Genomic DNA, 11342 nt, shown 5'->3' with positions numbered 1-11342 from the left:
TGGGGCTTTCTTGGTTTCCATGTCCAACAAAGGGCGTGCTCGTCCTCGTCCCGGCCTTGGAGACCATCCTTGCCCGAGGGGATGACGATGTACTGCAGTGTTATCATCCCCAGAAATGCCTGTCGCCGCTCCCCCACAGGTACCCCGAAGTGCCGGGAGCTCCTTCGGCTGTACGGCGACGAAGCCCCCCCCCCCCCCCCCCCGGCGCTAACTTTCACTACTAAGTCGAGAAGGTGGACTCGGTGGACTCAACTCCGTCTTCTTTTTATTCCCCAGAACAAGAGTAATTTCCTTGCTCGTATTATTAATTTTCGTGTTTTTTTATTTGGTGGTTTTTCCCTCCCGGTGCGAAGGCGACGCTCCGAAGATTTTACCTGAGGCCTCAGCCGCCGCCTGTGGTGGTGGCCATGTTCTGGCGACGAACCAGAGCTTGATATGGACAAGCAACTAGCTTCCGACATCGATCATGCGGTCGAAGGGGAGGATCTGAGAGACAGCCCACTTGACATGCGCGGTGGCTCTCGTGGGTGATAGACAGCGCAGCAGACAACCAAGGCGGCCGTGATCCAAAGCACCAGCATCAGCGTCTCTCTCGTGGACGCAAAAGTCGAACTCCCTCCTGGCTCTGCGTCGCCCTTCCATTTTTTCGCCCTTTTGAGCCGCAGAATCCCGCCTTGTCCGCCAGAGACATGATGCTCTCGTCTGATTGGCTGACGGTTTATGGTTGATTAGTCATGAATAACACCTTCCTATTCCTTCCGGAAGCGGTAAGCGGTAGGTCAGGGGCTTCTCGTTCTCCTGTTGGCCGTCGAGGGAGGATTTGACCCGTTTTAGATAGCAGGTAGGCAGGACTAAAGGAAAGCGGCTATGTAGTATGGATGTTTGAAGGTCCTCTCTGCATATCCTCGTCGAGCCCGCTTCTCAGACTTGTGAATGCTTTTTTTGGTCGTTTTCCAAGGCAGAGGCTTTCTTTTGATAGTAGTTATCATTGCATCATCAGATGCGGCAATCTCAGGAAGGTTAATTCGTTCTGTCACGTAGGCAAGGAAGTCAAAAGCAGTATTCGTGGGGATCGGCCTTGGTTTTGTCATCCCTTCTAGTCTAACCGCCGTTAAGTCTGGTTCATTGATCAATTTATTTCTTAGCAGACACTGGATGAATTTTCCATCAGATCAGAGTACTCATAACTAATCCTGCAACGACAAAAACCGGATGGCCTTCCATATGGAGGCGTAAAAGGCGAGGCAGAGCGATAACTGCGGTTATAAACAGTGATCAAGCCGTGTGTTCTTCTATAGATAATCAATACACTCCCAACGTGTATCTATTTGTTCAAGTGGATAACCTATCAGAATACAGCTCAAATGCTGCAAATTGAAGAGAGGTATAGCTATGAAGATCGAGGGAAATAGGTATTGCGTTAGCATGTATGAAGTTTCATATCCGATTAAACCATACCTGTATATTTTCAGCGGTGGTGATAGACGTGCACAGGTCTCTTGCTTGAGCGATAGCCCCCACATTGCATCCCCCACATTGCATGTATAGGGAGTAAGCAGGCAGCAACGATATATACCTCTGGTATACGGGTGGTATAGAAGCATAAATTAATAGGAAACCCATCTTCTGTGCCACAGTCTGTGTTTCTTTTCTCTTATTATTTCTGGTAACTTCGGATACAATGAAATTAGATGTTCAGAAAGCCTATTAAGCGGAATATGTAATAGGCATTCGACTGATAATTGAGCGAGAATCTATAGAGCTCAGGCTAGGGGATAGTATAGGTCAGAGCTTCAACTTTATGGTAGTGAAGGATAGCGGTATCAAAGTTTGCACTGTGTTGGGCTCGAGAGTCTCTAGTAATAGCGGTGGCTTTCAAAAGTCACTAAAGATAGTGATCACCCCAACATCTACCGAGATGCATTCGATTTCTAAGCTTCTGCGTTTTCTGATAGCTCTTGGGAAAGCTACTCTTGTGTTGGAACTCTGAGGGTAGTGCCTATCGTTGCTTCGGACAGATTTTTTGAATTCAGAGCGTCAAAGCGCAGATGAAAAACGCTGTCAACTTAGTCCACAGCTCAATTCAACAAAATGAATATCAGATATATAATATCTGGTGGCAGATATTTCCATCGCAGAGCTTCAACTTCAACCGTTTTGTTGTTGTTGTTGTTGTTGTTGTTGTTGTTGTTGTTGTTGTTGTTGTTGTTGTTGTTGTTGTTGTTGTTGATAGATGGCTGGTTAGGTAAGGGGAAAAAGGACCACGTGATTCCTGGCATCCTATGTTGAGTTGGAGCTTCGGAGGCGCGAACGGGAAGATGAGCAGAAGCAGAAGCAGACAGAAGCAGAGCCAGAAAACAATTTGCAGCAGGAGAGCTACGCTCGAGACAACGACGCTTCCATATATCTTCTATCTACATACATATTACGCCTTTCTTCTAGGCTTGCTAACATGGCCGGTGTTCTCGTTGATACGCCTCTCGGGGCTCCCTCACTACCAAAAACCACCCTCAACGATGCGATTCCAGATATCGATCCGCTAGAGGGCTCGACAAACGATGATGAAGACGGATATTCCATCTTGAAGCGATATCAGAGACACCTAGAGTATGGCTCAAGTGACTGGCTGCGGCTATGTTTGGGAAGGAGGCTGACATTATGACTTTTCCGGATAGGTATATACAGTTACAGGAAGAATACATCAAGGATGAGCAGAGGTTAGCGGCAATCATGCGGAAATTATGGAGTGAGAAGACGTACTTGATACTGACTGCATCTTTTAGGAGTCTTAAGCGGGAGCTCGTCCGGGCACAGGAAGAGATTAAGCGTATCCAAAGTGTACCTTTGGTTATTGGCCAGTTCATGGAGGCTATTGATCAGAAGTACGTTCCCTGTTATTTTTTCCTGAAGAAGAAACTGGTGTTAATATCACTCTTTCTTTGAAGTACCGGTATCGTCCAGTCGTCAACAGGTTCCAACTATGTCGTCCGTATCCTTTCGACTCTCGACCGCGAGAAGCTGAAGCCGTCCTCCTCCGTTGCTCTCCACCGACACTCCAACTCACTTGTTGACATTCTTCCTCCAGAGGCAGACTCATCCATTGCCATGCTTGGAGCAAATGAGAAACCGGACGTAACGTATGCGGACGTCGGAGGTTTGGACATGCAGAAGCAGGAGATCAGGGAGGCTGTCGAGCTACCGCTTACGCATTTCGATCTTTACAAGCAAATTGGTATGCTACATGTATCAGGTTTGTCGGTGTATTCGTACTAATAGGTTTGCAGGTATTGACCCACCTCGTGGTGTACTGCTATACGGTCCACCGGGTACTGGAAAGACAATGTTGGTCAAAGCAGTAGCCAACAGTACAACGGCCAACTTCATCCGAGTAGTGGGATCCGAGTTTGTACAGAAATACCTAGGTGAAGGCCCTCGAATGGTTCGTGATGTTTTCCGGATGGCCCGCGAAAACTCGCCAGCTATCATCTTCATCGACGAGATCGACGCTATTGCCACGAAACGTTTCGATGCCCAGACAGGTGCAGACAGAGAAGTCCAGCGTATCCTCCTCGAGTTGCTCAACCAGATGGATGGCTTTGACCAAACCAGCAACGTCAAGGTCATCATGGCCACCAACCGAGCGGACACACTTGACCCTGCCCTGCTTCGTCCTGGTCGACTTGACCGTAAGATTGAGTTCCCGTCGCTGCGAGATCGACGGGAACGACGCCTAATCTTTACTACTATTGCCGGCAAGATGTCGCTGTCGCCGGAGGTCGACCTCGACTCGCTCATTGTCCGCAACGACCCCCTCTCTGGGGCTGTCATCGCAGCTATCATGCAGGAGGCTGGTCTGCGTGCTGTGCGAAAGAACAGATATAACATCATCCAGTCCGACCTTGAGGATGCTTACTCCAGCCAGGTCAAGGGAGGACAGGACTCTGACAAGTATGTATTTTTCTTACTCCACCCATTTCCATTTCAACCAGGCTAACACAAGTCCTCTTTTTCCGCCTGTGTAGGTTCGACTTCTACCGCTAAGCTGAGGCCAGAGTAGCCAGCTTCGCATGATGCTGTACCATTATAGAGTTGAATCCAAGCGTTCTCGTCTATGTCCTGTCGTCCTGGTGTAGCCATGTAGCCATCTCCATTGTCCCGTAGCTATCTTGTAATCCTGCGTTTGTAGCTTAACAAAAAAAAGCGTGCCTGGCAGTGATCCACGTCATAGTGGTGATTGGCGGCAGCCTGGGCGGCGCAACGCTCACGTGAGCAGCGTCATCGCCCATCTTTTCTTCTTCCTCGTCTTTCCGGGGAACCTCAAACATCCAACCTCCAACCTCACCATCAACCTCCATCGCTTCAGCTCTCCCGCCAGCATCTCATCTCATCAACGCCGCCCGTCGAGCAGCTTTATCACCACCAAAGAGCCTACTGTCTAGCATTATTCTCTCTCCTGAGCTACCATGAAGGGCTCTCTCTTGCTTGCGGGTGCGACCCTTCTGGGCTGTACCTCTGCTAAGCTGCACAGCCTGAAGCTCAAGAAGGTCTCCCTCAAGGAACAGCTTGTAAGTCATTTCGATACTCTCGATCCTCCTTAGCTTGGAGTAGCTGTATTTTCGTTTTTCCAGGTGCTAATAGATACCGTTGGTAGGAACATGCCGACATCGACGTCCAGATCAAGTCTCTCGGCCAGAAGTACATGGGCATCCGCCCAGAACAACATGAGCAGCAGATGTTCAAGGAGCAGACTCCCATCGAAGTTGAGTCTGGACACAACGTCCTCATTGATAACTTCCTCAACGCACAGTGTATGTTTTTGTTTCCTCTCTTTTGATAGTTGATGCGATGTTTCTACCCCAGCCAGCCACATCTGTGAATGAGTGCTAACCGCCAGGACAGACTTCTCTGAGATCTCCATCGGAACTCCCCCACAGACCTTCAAGGTTGTTCTAGACACCGGAAGCTCCAACCTCTGGGTTCCAGGCAAGGACTGCTCGTCCATCGCTTGCTTCCTGCACAGCACATATGACTCTTCAGCCTCGTCTACCTACTCCAAGAACGGCACCAAGTTCGCTATCCGCTATGGATCTGGCAGCCTAGAGGGCTTTGTCTCTCGGGACAGTGTGAAGATTGGTGACATGACTATCAAGAAACAGCTTTTTGCTGAAGCTACCAGCGAGCCGGGCCTTGCTTTCGCCTTTGGTCGTTTCGACGGCATCATGGGTATGGGTTTCAGCAGTATCTCGGTCAACGGGATCACTCCTCCATTCTACAACATGATCGACCAGGGCCTTATTGATGAGCCCGTGTTCAGCTTCTACTTGGGCGATACCAACAAGGATGGTGACCAGTCTGTCGTCACCTTTGGTGGTTCCGATACCAACCATTTCACTGGTGATATGACCACTATCCCACTCCGTCGCAAGGCCTACTGGGAGGTTGATTTCGACGCTATCTCCCTTGGCAAGGATACAGCTGCTCTGGAAAACACTGGTATCATCCTCGACACCGGTACTTCCCTCATTGCTCTCCCAACCACTCTTGCTGAGATGATGTAAGTCTTGTTATTTATACCCTCATGTTTCACTTAAAAGTCTCTAACTGGTGATCATAGCAACACCCAAATTGGTGCCACAAAGTCGTGGAATGGCCAATACACTCTTGACTGTGCCAAGCGGGACTCTCTCCCTGATGTCACTTTCACTCTTAGCGGCCACAACTTCACCATCGGACCTCACGACTACACTTTGGAGGTCTCCGGCACCTGCATCAGCAGCTTCATGGGAATGGACTTCCCTGAGCCTGTTGGTCCACTTGCCATCCTTGGTGACTCGTTCTTGAGACGCTATTACTCTGTCTACGACTTGGGCAAGGGCACTGTTGGTCTGGCCAAAGCCAAATAAATGCCCACCCTTATTTTGCCCATTTTCCCATGGCTCTATGTATAGGGGAAGGAATAACCTTATCTTTTGAATGGACACCTAATGCTGTTGAGTGCCATATATGTGATATGGGACCCTTTTTTTTCACTCCTTACAGAACATCTCTGTAGATTCCGAGGTGGATCTTGCCTTTGCATAATCAATGACCGGCGGAGAGAGTGGTTGAGTATCATGTTCGGTTTATGTTGCATGGTCTCTAAGGCCATGGAGATTCTTCTATTGTTACCTATCCGAAGCTGCTCCTAGAGCTCGTCTCGTATTGTTATTTACATAGTATTATTATTATCTCGTGTGTAGTCATCTCTCCATCCCAGCTGTCCCACAAGCTGCCTATAATCCAGACCCCAGGTTATAACTACCGCAGGACCCCAATCCACCAGCTCTCCAAGTACTCCGTAGTACCCGTATTATTATCCTCTTCTGACTGGTAGAACGGCCTCGTCTCGGTGGTTGACGCTGTCGCTATGCAGGCTGCAGTGTACTATCTGACTCGTCCTTGCGCGGCAAACAACCTTAACAGCTTAAATAGCGCCCGCTTGAGTTCGCCTTCTGCTGCCCTCGAACTGCTTCATGCTCCGCCCTCGCCTTCGACCAGCGCCCACCACCACCACCACCACCACCACCACAACAACAACAACAACAACAACAACAACAACAACAACAACGACGACGACGACGACAACAACGACAACAACAAAAACCGTCTACAGGACACCCCAGACAAAGCACTACATCGCGCTTTTACGATCCTTACGCAGCAGACACCAGCTCGTCCTTTGTCCGTCCGGCGCACCTCTCGTTGCGACTCGCATTGCCACCGTCAAACGCTCGATGCCACGGCCCAACAACACTCCATAGCTAACGCCCTGCCGCTCCCGGTCCATCAACAACACTCCAGTCACTATTCAGGCGCAGCATTAATTGACAAGCACAAGGGTAGCCTCGTTATCTGCAAAGGACTCAATACCCTCGCTATTCACTCTGACGCGACCGCCGTCCCCGGATTATGGCAGCTTAGACAGACACTCCAGACGCAAAGGACACGCCTATAAATAAGCCGCCCATCTTCATCGATCTCTCAACACCTTCGCTACAGAAACAAAATCGCAGATCGCATTGCCATATCTTGCTACCTAGCATCGAAATCATCTCAGTTTCTCCACATACACCACTCGACCTACCTGCTTTCTGCAGCTTGACAGCCAAGGCATGCAACTGAAATTATCTACCAGCCTTTACTACCCGATCACCGTCACAGACCTGCTGAAGAAGACCGGCGATGAGGTAAACCAAGGAGATGGATTGTTTTCATACACTTATCGCACGACTGTGACGGAGGGTGATGGGCTGGGTAACAAGGTAGACGTCGTAAGGACGTTTCCTACGAGATTTGAAAGCACTGTTGACGGAACCTTGGTAGCTTGGAAGATCCGGAAGGGACAGGTTATTGAGGCACCGTAAGTGATTAATTGCCTTCTTTCTGAGAGATGAGGAGATATGGAACGGTTTTGCTGACGGCTGTGGGCTTCGACTTTGTGCAGTATTAACATTGCCGAGATAGACGAGCCATGCGCTCACGAAGTGCAGTTTGGTGGCATGTGTGCGAACTGCGGCAAGGACATGACCCAGTGAGTCGCTGTATGCCTTAAATAACACGGTGTTTGCATACTTACCAGATGTTTTTTTTACTACGCAGTGCAAGCTACAACACCGATGTCCTCGATTCACATCGCGCGCCCATCCGCATGGTTCACGACAACTCCGCACTAACCGTCAGTGAAAGTGAAGCTACTCGAGTAGAAGAGGATGCCAAACGCCGACTCCTTTCGTCAAGAAGGCTCTCACTGGTCGTTGACCTGGATCAAACCATCATTCACGCTACTGTGGATCCGACTGTGGCTGAATGGCAGCAAGACAAGGACAACCCCAACCATGACGCTGTCAAAGATGTGCGGTGTTTCCAGCTAGTTGATGATGGTCCAGGCATGAGAGGATGCTGGTATTATATTAAACTACGGCCTGGACTGGAAGAGTTTCTGAAAGTGATCTCCACGCTCTACGAGCTGCACATCTATACTATGGGAACCCGCGCTTATGCACAGAACGTAGCCAACATCGTCGATCCAGACAAAAAGATCTTTGGAGACAGAATCCTCAGTCGAGATGAAAGCGGCAGCCTTACAGCGAAAAACCTCCAACGATTATTCCCAGTAGATACCAAGATGGTGGTCATTATCGACGACAGAGGAGATGTATGGAAGTGGAGTGAGAACTTGATAAAGGTCTCGCCTTATGACTTTTTCATTGGTATCGGTGATATCAACTCCAGCTTCTTGCCGAAGAAGCAAGAACTCAAAGCAAAGCCAAAACCTGGGTCAAAGGCCAAAAAACTGATACCCGCTGCTCCTGCCGACGCTGCTGATGCTAGGACCACCGCCACCGAAGGAGCTGAGAAGCCAGAGCCCAATGGATCAAAATCCGAGGCGTCCGAGGTAAATGAGCCCGCTCCCACAGACCCCGAGCAATCAACGCTTGAGCAGCTGGTAACTATGGGAGGAGGGGATAACCCAGTGTTACTGCAGGAGCAGACCAGCCAACAGGAAGAAGTTATTGCACACCAGGTGGAGGAACGTCCTCTGCTTCAAAAGCAGAAACTCCTGGATGCAGAAGATGAGGCTGCTGAGACCCAACAGAGTACAGAGAATGGGGATTCTTCCAGTGATGAGTCTCAAGATTCGGTAAAACACCATCGTCATCACTTACTTGAAGACAACGACAGTGAGCTTCCACTGCTGCAAGAGCGTCTTCAGCTAATACATCAGCGATTTTTTGAAGAGTACGACCGAAGACGCACGCAGGCTCTTGGTGGTAGAGTAACAGCACTGACGGGACATCGTGCCCCTGCAAAGGACAAAGCAGTTGACCTACAGATAGTGCCAGATGTCAAGGTTTTGATGCCGGAAATCAAACGAGTAGCTCTCGGTTCCGTCATCCTGGTCTTCTCGGGCGTCCTTCCTCTCGGAACAGATACGCAGAATGCCGATATTTCACTATGGGCGAAAAGTTTTGGCGCAACAATCACTTCAAAGATCAATTCACGCACAACTCACTTGGTTGCAGGGAGAAACCGAACAGCTAAGGTGCGAGAGGCTACTAGGTACCCGAAGATAAAAATCGTTACCGTTCAATGGCTGCTTGATTGCATGATACAATGGAAGCACCTAGACGAAGAGCCGTATCTTGTTCCGGTCCATCCAGATGACATGGGCGAACCTATAGGGTCATCAGAGAATTCACCAGACAGCAAAGAGAACGCAGACGACTCCTTTCCTTCATCCTCTGAAGAATCTGATCCGACCAGCGACGACGACACGGCGAGTGTGAGATCATCGAAGTTGGCTAAACGACGAAGAAATTCCGACGAAGAAATCCGGCTATCTGCTGGCCTGACTGATCAGTCACGATTAGGTTATGACGAACAGGAGCAGGCAACGGTACACGACGAACTCAAAGAATTCCTCGGCAGCGATAACGAAGACAGCGAAAGCGACAGCGATTTCTCTATGCTATTCCCCGACAAGAAACGCAAGCGAGAGGCCACTGAAGAAGCTGATGGCGGCGTCAATGAAGAAGAAGACACAAGCGCTGAAGGTAGCGGATCCCGTCTATCCCAGAAGATCAAGCGGTCTCATGAACGAACCACAGGTCTAAAAGAAGTTTCTACAGCTCAGCCAAGCATCTCTGCTACTGAACCGACTGCCGACGCTGAGATGGAAGCAGGCAGGGAAGCTTTAATGGGTGACCTGCCTGACGTCGAACCGAAGTACAAGGACCTAGACCCGGTCGTGGATGATCCAGAGGATGATGAGGATGCTCTTGAACGAGAGATGATGGCCGCCTTTGATGAAGACCCGGACTGGGAGCAAAACGCGGCTGAAGACGAAGATGCCAACTAATTTACCACCATATAAACCTTCACCACACTCCCTCATATACCCCCCCCTTCACCAGTTACAGAGAAAAACAGACTGAACTTCCAAGCATAGCGAGGCGTTGTTGAATGTTTCTAGCCTGTGGATTTCACTACATTTACTGCCCCTGATGCTCGTTTCCCTTTGGCCCTATTGATTGATACCTATGAAGTGTTTTTGGTATGTGGTATTTAGCATCTTCTACTCTTAACCGTTGAGTCTATGACCGTCGTCTATTCTACCTACATTTCTGGATACGGCTAGGGGCCCATGGGTACATATTACTGGTATACTTCATACTGATGTACTTCGCTCCGACATCTTGGCCTAACATTGTACAAAATATAGCAAGATCCAATCAAGTATAAAAATGTCCACTCTAATAGCTTCCACCGTTTAAACGCTGCATGACGTTACACATCTAAGAAGAGAAGGTAGTGGCGAGAATAGTTGAAGCTATATAGTAGAAGAGTTCTCTTCTGGAAGAGAACCTGTGAGAGAATGCTCTACCATTGCAAACACATTGTGCTGATATCCTTGATATATTCTACCATGGACAGCCAGGCACCCGGTCGCGGCCCAGGAGGTGGCACAGGAGGAGGAGGCGGCGGCGGCGGACAAGACTATCTCGATAAAGGTACGCGAGGGAATCATTCGCCCTGAGCCAGAAGGCTATGTCTGTGACCGTTAGCTGACTTTGTGAGCTCCAGCCCTCGAGTCCGCCGAGAAGAAGTTCGGAAAAGGCAAAATCGATCCCCAAAAGGCCAGGGGACTGAACGAGAAGGTCACTGATTTTGCGAGAAATACTTTTGAGAAAGTGACCGGGTGAGTCAACTGGTCAATCACTTTAAGACTCATGATAGGGCTGCCGGACTAACGGAAGGGTTTGGTGTAGAAAGAAAGTACCCAAGAAGTTCTCCAACTAACCTGCCGAACGGACTATCGAGAGGCGTTCCTTTGTTTCAGTTGTACGGCCCGAATGTATGTTTATTGGGCAGTGAGGGATAGCATAAATTGGTTTTATTAGTGAAATGCATAACAGCAAGTCGAGATGAAGCCCGCAAACAACAATTTATTGCAAGGAAGTCACTCCGGTGGCGAATATAGAAGAGCCGCTAAATTCTTGGCATGGATGACGTAGCAATTATGATTGGTTGAAAGGGTTAGCGAAGTCAACTAAGTAGCGCCAAGCTGAAGTTAAGCGCGCGCTTTTATCTGGGCTCGCTTAAGAGTGTATGTCGTATGCGGACATGCCTTGCAGCTTTAGAAGGACACTTGACCGTCTGGTGGGGGGCCATTAAAGGGTTTAGGGGGCTACATAGTGTATATTTGGAGTGGGCTAGGCGGGCTGTACAGTCTGGGCGGAGATACTTCTCTTACGTGTGCTTCAACCCATGGAAAACACAAACAGACAGGCTGATCTAGGCCC

General features: G+C 49.3%; 4 protein-coding genes across 4 annotated transcripts; all 4 read left to right on the top strand.

The window, feature by feature from the left end:
* Positions 1 to 2048: 2048 nt before the first annotated feature.
* Positions 2049 to 3994, top strand: ARB_02920 (uncharacterized protein; the record flags this gene model as incomplete). The annotated part of the gene is made up of 5 exons (XM_003010835.1): positions 2049 to 2240; positions 2327 to 2607; positions 2676 to 2882; positions 2946 to 3232; positions 3285 to 3994. 5 exons carry the CDS (start codon positions 2049 to 2051, stop codon positions 3992 to 3994), a joined length of 1677 nt encoding a protein of 558 aa, XP_003010881.1.
* A 469-nt stretch (positions 3995 to 4463) lies between these two features.
* Positions 4464 to 5903, top strand: ARB_02919 (uncharacterized protein; the record flags this gene model as incomplete). The annotated part of the gene is made up of 4 exons (XM_003010834.1): positions 4464 to 4565; positions 4652 to 4808; positions 4900 to 5554; positions 5615 to 5903. The coding sequence occupies 4 exons, from the start codon at positions 4464 to 4466 to the stop codon at positions 5901 to 5903; spliced, it is 1203 nt and encodes a 400-aa protein (XP_003010880.1).
* A 503-nt stretch (positions 5904 to 6406) lies between these two features.
* ARB_02918 (uncharacterized protein) lies at positions 6407 to 9898 on the top strand (the record flags this gene model as incomplete). The annotated part of the gene is made up of 4 exons (XM_003010833.1): positions 6407 to 6886; positions 7080 to 7399; positions 7484 to 7570; positions 7639 to 9898. The coding sequence occupies 4 exons, from the start codon at positions 6407 to 6409 to the stop codon at positions 9896 to 9898; spliced, it is 3147 nt and encodes a 1048-aa protein (XP_003010879.1).
* A 516-nt stretch (positions 9899 to 10414) lies between these two features.
* On the top strand, positions 10415 to 10839 carry ARB_02917 (uncharacterized protein; the record flags this gene model as incomplete). Its single annotated transcript, XM_003010832.1, has 3 exons — positions 10415 to 10550; positions 10624 to 10738; positions 10809 to 10839. 3 exons carry the CDS (start codon positions 10415 to 10417, stop codon positions 10837 to 10839), a joined length of 282 nt encoding a protein of 93 aa, XP_003010878.1.
* Positions 10840 to 11342: the final 503 nt, after the last annotated feature.

This window comes from Trichophyton benhamiae, assembly GCF_000151125.1.
Source record: "Trichophyton benhamiae CBS 112371 chromosome Unknown Abenha-G-c-338d12.r1, whole genome shotgun sequence".
In the NCBI taxonomy this organism is placed as follows: domain Eukaryota; kingdom Fungi; phylum Ascomycota; class Eurotiomycetes; order Onygenales; family Arthrodermataceae; genus Trichophyton; species Trichophyton benhamiae.
Note: the sequence above shows the minus strand (reverse complement) of the source record. Positions and strands in the feature narration are given on the sequence as shown.